Here is a 13,153-nt window from a genome sequence, read left to right on the forward strand (position 1 = left end):
TACGGTAAGATTTCGTTACAACCGCCTCAAGGATTGTTAGAAAATTAGGGTTCGTTTGTGAGATAGGAATCCTTATCGTTACTTTTCACCTGAAACTCGCCGCTTTTTCTATCGAAATCCCTTTGATTTTTGGTGTGCAATCATGGAAATGGAACGCATCGTCGAATTCTCTCGCACTTACATGGATCGCCCCCCAAGGAAGAGGGCGCGGTTGGGCTGGGACATCGTTGAGGTCCCAAAGGTAACCTTTTTTTTATCCTAAAATCTCAGATCTCGTTTTTTCTTGAGGTTTTTTATGTCTCTTTTTGTAGATCTGGTGGATTTTTTTGTATATTCGGTATGTTTGGTTCAGGAATCGTTGTTCCTTTTGTCTGTTATAAAGCTTTCAGGTTTTATCTAACAATTCCCTATTTTGTTTGATTGAATTTTTAGGTTTTGATTCTTTTTTAGTTTACCGTCAACCCTAAAAAAATAGTTTATTTGGCTTTTTAGCAACTTTTAAACATGGTGCTGAAAGTGTGCGTGTGTGTGACTATATATTGTACTACATATGATGTCATTTTGAACAAGGCTTTTAATAATTTCTGTCTGTTCTGATGAAATTGTTTGTTTTTTATTTGAAAATTAAATTATATGTTTGTATGTGTATTTTTGCGTTACTTTTTTATGGTTAAAAAAGTGATGATAATGACGGGGACAAGTTATTAGGTTTTGAAATCATGATTGTGGGATGTGATATTGTTTCTTTTATCTCTTTTTAAGTGGTACATGTATGGATGGCTGTGTGTAGGCTCAGGTAGGATTATTTTGTGCACAAGAGGTTGAGAATATTTCAAGCTATGCTCCTTCAGAACATATCTCTAGTTCTCTATTTAAGGGAGTTGCTCGAAATGGTTCTCCCCCATGGCGAGATGACGACAAAGATGGCCATTACATGTTTGAGCTTGGAGATAATTTAACTTCTCGCTGTAATTACACTTTACCATCATTAAGAAGTTTACATTCATATGTGTCATGGCTGACTAAATGATATATGTTTAAAATTATGTCTGCTATTTAACTGAAAGATTACGCTCATAGACTTAATTTTAAGTACTTGTACACAATCCTAAGCAATCCTGTTTCAGGTATAGGAAGCATTTATTTAATAACAATAATAATATTGTACGCATTTCAAGATTTAGAACCATTTTGAGCTTTGGATGTTCATAAATGGATCTTGGAGTTTTTGTTTGCTACTCCTGGATTGCTTAAACCCCAATTACATGATTGCAGATAAGATCCACGGCAAAATGGGCGAAGGAACTTTTGGACAGGTATTGGAGTGTTGGGACAGAGAAAGGAAGGAAATGGTTGCCATAAAAGTTGTTCGTGCTATAAAGAAGTATCGAGAGGCAGCCATGATTGAAATTGAGATGCTGCAGCAACTTGGGAAACATGATAAAGGGGGCAATCGGTTAGTACTTTGAGCTTTAATTGATATATCTATATATATATTCTACCACAATGTAACACCTTTGATTCTGTTGCATCGGTTAAATGGGTTTATTCCTTGCAGTTGTGTGCAAATACGGAACTGGTTTGACTATCGTAATCATATATGTATTGTAAGTATTTGATTGATTTGTGTGGATTGATTTCCCCAATATACCTAATTTGGGGGTTAAGATGTGGGTGAATTCAAATGGTTGCAACAGGTGTTTGAGAAACTTGGACCAAGCTTATACGATTTTCTTCGGAAAAACAATTATCGTTCATTTCCCATTGATCTTGTTCGCGAGATTGGAAGACAACTATTGGAATGTATAGCATGTGTGTAGTTTATTCCTGAACAAGTTTCCTGAACTATTTTAGCACTTTATCATATTTGGACGTGCCTGTGTTTCTTTCCCTCAATGAAGGTTGGTTTTCTAATGGTGTTTTACCTTTCAAATAATTGCAGTCATGCATGACTTACACATGATCCACACTGATCTGAAACCGGAAAACATACTTCTGGTTTCATCCGAGTATCTTAAAATCCCTGACTACAAGGTACTTATTTTTTTGTCTCTGAACCTGTTTATTTTCTCTTGGATTTATCTATTTTAGACATTGCTGATTTGAAATTGTTTATTTTGATTTGATGCATAAGATTTATCTTTTAAATATATATTAGTTATAGCCTCTTTGACTCTCTTTTTTAGATTTATCTAAAAAACTAAATGATGGGATATTAGCTTAAATAACCAAGTTACCAATTGAATTGTTGGATATGATATCTGACATCCATTATTGGATATTCAACAGAGCTCATCCAGATTACCATGCTCCTTTTTCAAGAGAGTGCCTAAGTCAAGTGCCATAAAGGTTATCGATTTTGGCAGCACTACTTATGAACGGGAAAACCAGAACTACATTGTATCAACACGTCATTACCGGGCACCTGAAGTTATCCTTGGTATGTATCCACGTTATATAATTATATATTAGCTGTGGTTCAAGAATGCTGGTTCATGCAGTTAATTTTGTTCATATGCTTAATGCGTCTTATTTTTGGGGATCTTTGCTTAATGTTCTATACCTGAGTCATGGTGCTGATGATTTCAGCTGAGTAGTTGATTTGGTAATGGTTTTGTAGGACTTGGGTGGAGCTATCCATGTGATATATGGAGTGTGGGATGTATATTAGTCGAGTTGTGCACTGTAAGTTTGTCTCTGAATACTTGTGAAAACATTAGTTGGTATTCGAGTTGCATTTTACTTTTAGTATTTTTTTAAATCAGCTTATATGCTTCTACTGCAGGGGGAAGCTTTGTTTCAGACTCACGAAAATTTAGAGCATCTTGCCATGATGGAGAGGGTTCTTGGTCCATTACCGCAGCAGATGTTGAAGAAAGTTGAGTAAGTAATTTACCATGGGAGCTTTCTATGATTCTCATTTTATTGATCTTGAAATAACCAGTGTTCCCTTTTCTTGTTTTGATTAGCCGACATGCTGAGAAGTATGTCCGAAGGGGGAGATTGGACTGGCCAGAAGGTGCAACTTCAAGGGAGAGTATTAAAGCTGTAATGAAGCTTCCTCGACTGCAGGTTTGTTTTCAAATCTGGTCATGGAAAAGTTCTATTCAGTTATTGAAAAGGCGATGTTGAATAGATCATGTTGTGCTTAACTTACTCAATTTTTCTACTTGCAGAACCTTATAATGCAGCATGTCGATCATTCAGCTGGAGATCTTATACATCTTTTGCAGGGTCTACTTAGATATGACCCCTTTGAAAGACTTACAGCTAGGGACGCCTTAAGACATTCATTCTTTATGAGAGATCACCTTAGGAGATGATTATCCATTTTTAGAGATCTAGTGTCCAAGTTGAATCTGTCAAAAGTGAAAATATGGGTGCGTGGAGGAGGAACGCTTGTAATTAATATGTGGGTTTAGTTGATAAGGGAGGATGGTTATACAGCATCACTTTCCCCTCCAAGCATGTTTGACCCAATACTTATTTATTTTTAAAATTTATTGAACATGTATTCTTACAAACCCGTAATCTGCGGGTAATGTACAAAACAAATGTAGTGTTTTTAAGGCATTATCCATAATTAAGGGGTGGACAGAAACACCTAATCTGACCCGAAATCAAAAAACCAGAACCGACCGACCATACTTCAATATGTAGAAAAAAATAGTATTAAAATACTGAACGATTTAAGCCTCCATCTTAATTAATTGTCTAAAGTTGGAATTGGAAGGAAGTTTTAAAAATAGTAGTATCTATGTGCATGGTTGTTTTTCTTTTTTTAAAATTAAATTATATTTATTTTAAAATCATTATATGATTTTAAATTTATTATTAAATTATTTATTTAGTTTAAATCAGTTATAAATCAAATTTAATTATAAAATTAGTTATGGATAAATAGCTACTTTTAAGTTTTTCATAAAATTCAATTTAATTTTTTTTATTAAATTAAAATTTGATTATTTTTTAATATTTATCTTTTTAAAATTATTTATTCATAGTTTAAAAATCTATTATTTTAAAAAATAATAATTTTTACAAATTAAAAGCTTAATAAAAATTATATATTAATTATACAATAATTTTCTCTTGTGATTAAAGTTGAATATGTTAAATTGTATATAATAATTTGTAATTTAAATTGATCTATTACTATTTTTATTAAGAGTACTGACTTTGATTTATATTAGCTTAATAAACTTTTTATATTAAAAACTATAGAAAATACAAAGCAATGTCTAAATTTTAATATTATTTTTAAGTAACATATTAATGTGATATTTTGAAATTCTTTTGACTTTTATATATATATATATATATATATATGTATATATATAGACATTTTAATATATATATATATATATTTTAATTTTTTATTTTAAAATGCTTTATTATTAAATTTATTTATGTGAATATTTTTTTTTTAAGTAAGAAATTGCTTCCTCAGAAAACGAAGCGAAAAAATTTACAAACTTAGTAGGAGGTCGTTTCTTCATAGATATATATCTCAAAAGTCTTCAAAATATTGATCCAAAATAATTATTATAATAGATAAAAATATCTATCTTAAGATAATTGTTATTTTTTTTTAATATAATTTTAATTACTTTATTTGAAGTATATCCTTTAATTAATATAATTTACATCACTCATAAATTATTATTTTTGATTTTACATTTATTATAATTAAAACACACTAAAGACGATAAATATAAATTGATAAAATTACTATTTCTTTTTTCTTTTATATATATTTTTTTAATGCATGTAAAATCGTCAAAGATAAAACATATTATGGTAAAGACGGAGTCTTTTGCACGCATACCCTTGGTGATGTTATTTGTTTGAATTTATTGCGAACAGTAATTGAACTTATGCACGCGTTTATTTATTTTTAATCTTAATAATAATGGTATAATTTGAAGCGAGTCATTTTCGTTTGGTCATCAGACTAAGAAAAGTAAAATAAGAAAAGTAGTACAAGTCACCTATCCATATAAGAAAAGTAAATATCAACAAAATTATTTTACTGTCTTAATTAATTTTATTGTGGAATCATTAACAAAGAAAGAGATGAAAATAATTGACACTTAAAATGCAAAACAATTATTGGTAAAAAGGTGGGAAAAAAAAAACTTGCAAAAATAAAAAAAAGTAACTGAAATACAAAACTACAAAATAAAACTACACGTAGAAACACTTGTGAATGCATTAATCAAACATGATATAATTATATAAAAAGAGGTTTATAATTTCAATGCAAAATTATATAATTGTCGTCTAACATTAAAGTTTTAACAAAGTCGACAAAATTAAAACCATAGAATCATTTTGCAAGTAAAAAAAAAAAAGTGAGATACATAATTTTAATTGATGCATAAAAAAAGACACGATAAATATTTGTCGGTGATAAATATAAAGAATCATGACATAAATATTTGTCACTTATAAATTAAAATATACGAGATAAATATTTATCATTAATTAATAAATATTAAAAAATATGAGATAAATATTTATTATCAATAAACAAAAAATGAGAAATGCATATTTATAACTAATGCATATAAAAAATATATGACATACTTGTCATTGATAAATATAAAAAATTATAAAATAAATATTTATCATTGATATATAAAAAACATGAGATAAATATTTATCACGGATAATTAAAAAAACATAAGACAAGTATTTATCACTGAAAAATAGGAGTATTGAAAAAATACAAAATCAATATTTTTTAATAGCACATACAAAAACACCAAAAAAATATTTTTTGTTCATAAATACAAAAACATAAATATGAAAAAATATAAAATAATTATTTATCATTAATATATAAAATTTAAATTTTTATTTGAAATCTAAACATGATATATATAAAATAAGGAGGCATCACTACCCGTTACTTGCTAGTTAATTTATAGGAAAATGATAAGCATTGCGAAGGACTATACAAACAAACACACTATCATATGACATCCTGATTTTCACACTAGCAACAGGGTGGTTTCTGCCAAAACGCTTTTTAGTTCATTAAAACTAAACATGTATTCGTTAACATATGCTTCCTCATATTTATCCCTGCTCAACTTTATATGAGAGCTGTCTTTCGATTTTTCATAGCATTTTCTCATTAGTTTACAGTATTATTTAGGATGTTATTAATCCACGCTTAAGTTTATAGATAATAGTATATTATATATATAATTAGTTTATCGACTATTTACTATAAGTTCATATAATATTAGTCCGCTTATCCACTATCCATTACATTTTATCAAATAAATATAGTCTTAAAATATTTCTTAATGATATCATTTATTAATTGAACAAAATAATATAAAGGAATACAAATGATGAATTATATATAGGATAAATAATTTCAAATATCCTTTAACAAACTCATTAAACTATTATAAAAATAAAACTAACTTATAAATGAATTTACAATTACAAGAGAAGATAAGGATGCACAGATATTGCTTTGCCACCTTATGGAGAAGAGTGGAGACAAAGAAGGAAACTTTGTGTTGTTGAGCTACTTAGCCTCAAAAGGGTTCAATCTTTTCAATTCATAAGAGAAGAAGAAGTGGTAGAATTGGTTGATACTTTAAAGGAAACAGGTTCAAGTGAAAAGTCTTGTGTGAATCTGAATGAGATGTTGATTGCAGCCTCAAATAACAGTGTCAAGGTGTGTTCTTGGACAAAAGTATGATACACCAGATGGTAGTGTTGGAGAGCTTGGAAGGAAAATGATGAAACAGTTAGCAAGTTTCAGTGTGGGAGATTTTTTTCCTTCATTGAGTTAGATTGACACTCTTACAGATGATAACATCAAAGCAATTCTTCTTATTTCTTACTAGATATCACCAATGAAACATGAACGCTGATATAGGTACTAGATACGATACTGACACTGTCACACGAGGCTAAAGATTGACATATAGGATTGGGATGTTGTATACATATTTTTATTTTTATATAAAAAAAAATGAAAATTAAGATTGATGTATCAAACTTTCTTAATATAAAGTTATGGTAATGGTAATCCTCAGAGTAAGAAGAATGATTTATGATGCAATCCTTACATAAATAGTCATAGGATAAGAAGATAAATCAAGTTTTTTGTAAATTGAAATAGAAGCATAAAACTTTCCATTTTCATAATTTCAGGACATGTTTGCTGGAGCAAGTGATACAACTTCAACACTTCTTGAGTGGACATTTGTTGAGCCCATGAAAAATAAAAATGCAATGAAGAAAGTCCAAGAAGAAATAAGAAGAGTTGTAGGCCTAGGTACAAAAGATCAAAATGATGTGAATCAAATGAACTACTTGAAGTGTGTAGTCAAAGAATCTATGAGATTACATCCACCTGCTCCTCTTTTGATACCAAGAGAGACTTTATCTGATGTGAAAATAGAAGGTTTTGATATTCCATAAAAAAACAAGAGTGTTTGTGAATGCATGGACAATTCAGAGGGACCCTGAATTTTAGAACAAGCCAGAAGAGTTCATTTCTAGGAGAAGGTGTTGTCTTGGAATTTCATTTGGACTTTCTTCTACTAAATATGTTCTTGCTAATCTCTTGTATTGGTTTGATTATTGAAAACTGTCTAAGATTGGTGATCATGTGCAATACATTGACATGAGTGAGGTTTATGGACTCACTAATAACAAGAAACTACCACTTTATCTTGAACCTACAATACACTCATATGAATCTTGAAATTATCTTTTTATATATAGATAGATATCAAATATTTATACTAAATTATTTTTAAAATTTTGTCACTATCAAACAAGTTTTATTAAGACATGCGCGTTTTTGGTATTGAAAGGTCCATCTTTCTTTTAATAAATCTCTATAAATAAATACAATACCATTTCACGCAACCATTGTTGTTTCTGTTTTAGAAATTAGGATTTTAAGATAGCGAGAGAGATGTGTGTGAAAACGGGAAATTTATTCCTTGGCGATTATATTTTTTCTCGTCTGAATTTTATCTCTTATTTTCCCTCACCACTCAATCTTGATTCAATTTGTCTGTAATCGACTCATCTGAACGAAATTTTATATCAATATATTTTGGAGCATTTTCTTGTTCTTTATATTCTTGAACATTCGATCTCCATGAATCTTGATCATCGGCGCCCTAAAAATTTGATTCGATATTTGAATAACTGAATTGTTATTGCAGGATATCAATCAGAGGTTTCAATTTTCTGCCGCCTCTGCTTGCTTCGATAAGCGCCGACATATCAGAGCCCTATTTCGGAGGTTTCGAATTCAAACCCTAATATATCGAAAAATGCTGCTGGAATTTTTTTGGCTTCTTGATTCGACTTCGATGTCTTCAGGTTTTCGTTAAATCTCTTTCTTCTATTGCAGTGTCCAAAAACTCGTTTGGCTTGAATCTTTTGACACAGCTTTTTTGTTGGTACATAAACTTGTTATTTTTTTACAAGATTAAGAATAAGAATTTATAATCTTGATTATTTGGGCACATAAGCAACGTCTAAAATTGAAAATATAAATGAGTTATGTTTTCACCATATGAAATTGGTTGTGCTACGTCTCAGTCTCAATGAATTTGAAAACCTAATTAATTCTTTGCTCAAATGGGGATATGCTATATGAACACTTTCTTTGGTGCTTAGTTATATATAACTCGTAATTCAGATTGTAAATTAGGAAGGTATGCCTAAGAAATTATGATGCTAAGTGAAGTTTTGCCATGAGTTTCAATTTCTAATATAAAAGTAAGGTTTGAAGGTCTATAAGGCCATCACTACAATTTTTCTGCCAGTATCATAAAACTAGGAGAAAGTAATAATCCTATGAGTCTAATTTCGATGATCTGAATTTTTGTCCGTAAAACTATGAGAAAGTAACGATCCCATGAATCTAATTTTGATGAAATGATTTTTTGCCCATATAGTAAAATTATGAGAAATTAAGGATACCATGATTCTAATTCTGATTATATGATTTTTTGCCCATATCGTAAAACTATGAGAAAGTAAAACTATAAGAAAGTAAAACTATGAGAAAGTAAGGATCCTATGATTCTAAATTCGAAGATATGATTTTTATCCATATTGTAAAACTATGAGAAGTAACGAACTCATGATTCTTAAATCAATGATATGTTTTTTTGCCCATATCAAGAAATTGAGAGGATATGATAAACCTCATATACCAATGTGATACATGAGAATTGACGGCTTCAAACATGATCTTTGAGTTCATGTCCCAAAAATCTGTTGCAATATAAATCTTGTATTTTTATTGTGAAACTCAATGGATGTGTAAAAGAATAGACGAACCAAAATGTGAGTTTATGGTTGGCGACCCTAAAATAGATTGCATTATGAAATAATTCATACGGTAAAACCTCGGATGATATACATGAGAATTGACGGAATCGAATGCGAGCTTTATGTCCCTAAACTAAATAGCAATATGAATGCGAGCTTGATATGATTTTTTGCCTATATAAAGAAATTGGGAGGATATGATAAATCTCATATACATATGTGATACATGAGAATTGACGGAGTCAAACATGATCTTTGAGTTCATGTCCCTAAAATCTATTGCAATATAAATCTTGTATTTATAATCTGAAACTCAATGGATGTGTATAAGAATTGACGGACCAAAATGTGAGTTTATGGTTGGCGACCCTAAAGTAGAACATGATCTTTGAGTTCATGTCCCTAAAATCTATTGCAATATAAATCTTGTATTTATAATCTGAAACTCAATGGATGTGTATAAGAATTGACGGACCAAAATGTGAGTTTATGGTTGACGACCCTAAAAATAGATTGCATTATGAAATTATTCATACTGTAAAATCTCGGATGATATACACGAGAATTGAAAGACTCGAATGCAAACTTGATATGATTTTTTGCCCTTATCAAGAAATTAGGAGGATATGATAAACCTCATATACCAATGTGATACATGAAAATTGAAGGATTCAAACATGATCTTTGAGTTCATGTCCCTAAAATCTATTGCAATATAAATCTTGTATTTATATTAAGAAACTCAATGGATATGTATAAGAATTGACAGACAAAAATGTGAGTTTATGGTTGACGACCCTAAAGTAGATTGCATTATGAAATTATTCATAGTGTAAAATCTCGGATGATATACATGAGAATTGACAGATTCAAATACGAGCTTGATGTCCCTAAACTAAATAGCAATATGAATGCGAGCGTGATATGATTTTTTGCCCATATCAAGAATTTGAGAGGATATGATAAACCTCATATACCAATGTGATACATGAGAATTGACGGATTCAAACATGATCTTTGAGTTTATGTCCTTAAAATCTATTGCAATATAAATCTTGTATTTATAATCTGAAACTAAATGGATGTGTATAAGAATTGAAGGACCAAAATGTGAGTTTATGGTTGACGACCCTAAAATAGATTGCATTATAAAATTATTCATACTGGTAAAATCTCGGATGATATACACGAGAATCGAAAGACTCGAATGCAAACTCGATATGATATTTTGCCCATATCAAGAAATTAGAAGGATTTCATAAACCTCATATACCAATGTGATACATGAGAATTGACGGATTCAAACATGATCTTTGAGTTCATGTGCCTAAAATCTATTGCAATATACATCTTGTATTTAAATTGTGAAACTCAACGGATGGGTATAAGAATTGATGGATCAAAATGTGAGTTTATGGTTGACGACCCTAAAGTAGATTGCATTATGAAATTATTCATACTGTAAAATCTCGGATGATATACATGAGAATTGACATATTCAAATGCGAGCTTGATGTCTCTAGACTAAATAACAATATGAATGCGAGCTTGATATAATTTTTTGCCCATATCAAGAAATTAGGAGGATATGATAAACCTCATATACCAATGTGATACATGAGAATTGACGAATTCAAACATGATATTTGAGTTTATGTCCCTAAAATCTATTGCAATATAAATCTTGTATTTATATTTTGAAATTCAATGGATGTATATAAAGAATTGACGGACCAAAATGTGAGTTTATGGTTGACGACCCTAAAGTAGATTGCACTATGAAATTATTCATATTGTAAAATCTCTGATGATATACACGAGAATTGAAATACTGGAATACGAGCTTGATATGATTTTTTGCCTATAATAAGAAATTGGGAGGATATGATAAACCACATATATCAATTTGATACATGCGAATTGACGGATTAAAACATGATCTTTGAGTTCATGTCCCTAAAATCTATTGCAATATAAATCTTTTATTTATATTGTGAAACTCAATGGATGTGTATAATAATTGGCGGACTAAAATGTGAGTTTATGGTTGACGACCCTAAAGTAGATTGCATTATTAAATTATTCATAAAGTAAAATCTCGAATGATATACACGAGAATTGAAAGACTGGAATGCGAGCTTGATATGATTTTTTGCCCATATCAAGAAATTGAGAGAATATGATAAACATCATATATCAATGTGATACATGAGAATTGACGGATTCAAACATGATCTTTGAGTTCATGTCCCTAAAATCTATTGCAATATAAATCTTGTATTTATATTGTGAAACTCAATGGATGTGTATAAGTATTGACGGACCAAAATGTGAGTTTACAGTTGACGACCTTAAAGTAGATTGCATTAGGGAATTATTCATACTGTAAAATCATGGATGATATACATGAGAATTGACAGACTCGAATGCGAACATGATGTCCCTAAACTAAGTACCAATATGAATGCGAGCTTGATATGATTTTTTGCCCACATCAAGGAATTGGGAGGATATGATAAACCTTATATACCCATGTGATACATGAGAATTGACGGATTCAAACATGATCTTTGAGTTCTTGTCCTAAAATCTATTGCAATATAAATCTTGTATTTATATTATTAAACTCAATGAATGTGTATAATAATTGACGGACCAAAATGTGAGTTTATGGTAGATGACCCTAAAGTAGATTGCATTATGAAATTATTCATACTGTAAAATCTCGGATGATATACATGAAAATTGACAGACTCGAATGCGAGCTTGATGTCCCTAAAATAAATAGCAATATGAATGCTAGCTTAATATGATTTTTTGCCCATATCAAGAAATTGGGAGAATATGATAAACCTCATATATCAATGTGATACATGCGAATTGACAGATTCAAACATGATATTTGATTTCATGTCCCTAAAATCTATTGCAATATAAATCTTGTATTTATATTGTGAAACTCAATGGGTGTGTATAAGAATTGACGGACCAAAATGTTAGTATATGGTTGGCGACCCTAAAGTAGATTGCATTATAAAATTATTCATACTGTAAAATCTAGGATGATATACATGAGAATTGATAGACTCGAATGCGAGCTTGATGTCCCTAAAATAAATAACAATATGAATGCGAGCTTGATATGATTTTTTGTCCATATCAAGAAATTGAAAGGTTATGATAAACCTTGTAACACCCCAAATTTTATAATAAATTATTTTATTAATTAAATAGAAATTTAGATAATTAAATTGGTGTTAAAATTATTTTATAATATATGTTGATTAGTTTTATGATTAATTTTCCTTATATGCATGATTTCTGTGATGTACTAGTTTTATAAATATTAGATTACATGAGCGATATAAATAATAAATATTATATTTTACTCTTTGATATATTTTTTTAATAGTATTTTTGTGTAATATATAGTTTAAAGAAAAAGACTTTATGCGATTTTACGTGTATATACGTGTACCCAATTAATGTAATATTTTTGTGTGCGTTTGACTGATATTAAGTATGGACGTAGTTATATTTCAATTATTTATAACTACTTTCTATTTTTAGTTATTTTTTTTATAAATATCATCTTGAGATAAAATTGATATTGTGTTTGATTTCTTTTATTTTTATATACTTTTTATGACATTGTGATTTTATATATATTTATTATAATTTAGTAATTAATATAAAGTGTTGGTGTAATATTTATTTATTTTATAATTTTGACTAATTTCTAATATGATGATATTATTATAATGTGAGTATTTTGAGAAATAAGTATAATTGTAGATATTATTTTGAATGTGAGAGTTTTAAT

The 13,153-nt window shown here is 29.4% G+C and overlaps 1 protein-coding gene and 1 pseudogene across 5 annotated transcripts; both read left to right on the plus strand.

The window, feature by feature from the left end:
- Positions 1–3,583, plus strand: LOC101504508 (serine/threonine-protein kinase AFC2). 5 transcript variants are annotated; one of them, XM_004501798.4, is made up of 11 exons: positions 7–241; positions 791–968; positions 1,276–1,456; positions 1,559–1,607; positions 1,698–1,812; positions 1,943–2,034; positions 2,290–2,440; positions 2,621–2,685; positions 2,786–2,883; positions 2,970–3,072; positions 3,177–3,583. In XM_004501798.4, exons 1-11 carry the CDS (start codon positions 143–145, stop codon positions 3,321–3,323), a joined length of 1,278 nt encoding a protein of 425 aa, XP_004501855.1. In that variant the 5' UTR covers positions 7–142; the 3' UTR covers positions 3,324–3,583. The 5 variants fall into 5 exon arrangements, with proteins under 5 accessions (XP_012571768.1, XP_073225224.1, XP_073225222.1 ...); XM_012716314.3 differs by lacking the exon at positions 791–968 and having other exon boundaries at positions 1–241; XM_073369121.1 differs by lacking the exons at positions 1,559–1,607; positions 1,698–1,812 and having other exon boundaries at positions 2–241.
- A 3,468-nt stretch (positions 3,584–7,051) lies between these two features.
- LOC105852201 (phenylacetaldehyde oxime monooxygenase CYP71AN24-like) lies at positions 7,052–8,133 on the plus strand (annotated as a pseudogene).
- The last annotated feature ends 5,020 nt before the right edge of the window (positions 8,134–13,153 follow it).

This window comes from Cicer arietinum, chromosome 5, assembly GCF_000331145.2.
Source record: "Cicer arietinum cultivar CDC Frontier isolate Library 1 chromosome 5, Cicar.CDCFrontier_v2.0, whole genome shotgun sequence".
Taxonomy (NCBI): domain Eukaryota; kingdom Viridiplantae; phylum Streptophyta; class Magnoliopsida; order Fabales; family Fabaceae; genus Cicer; species Cicer arietinum.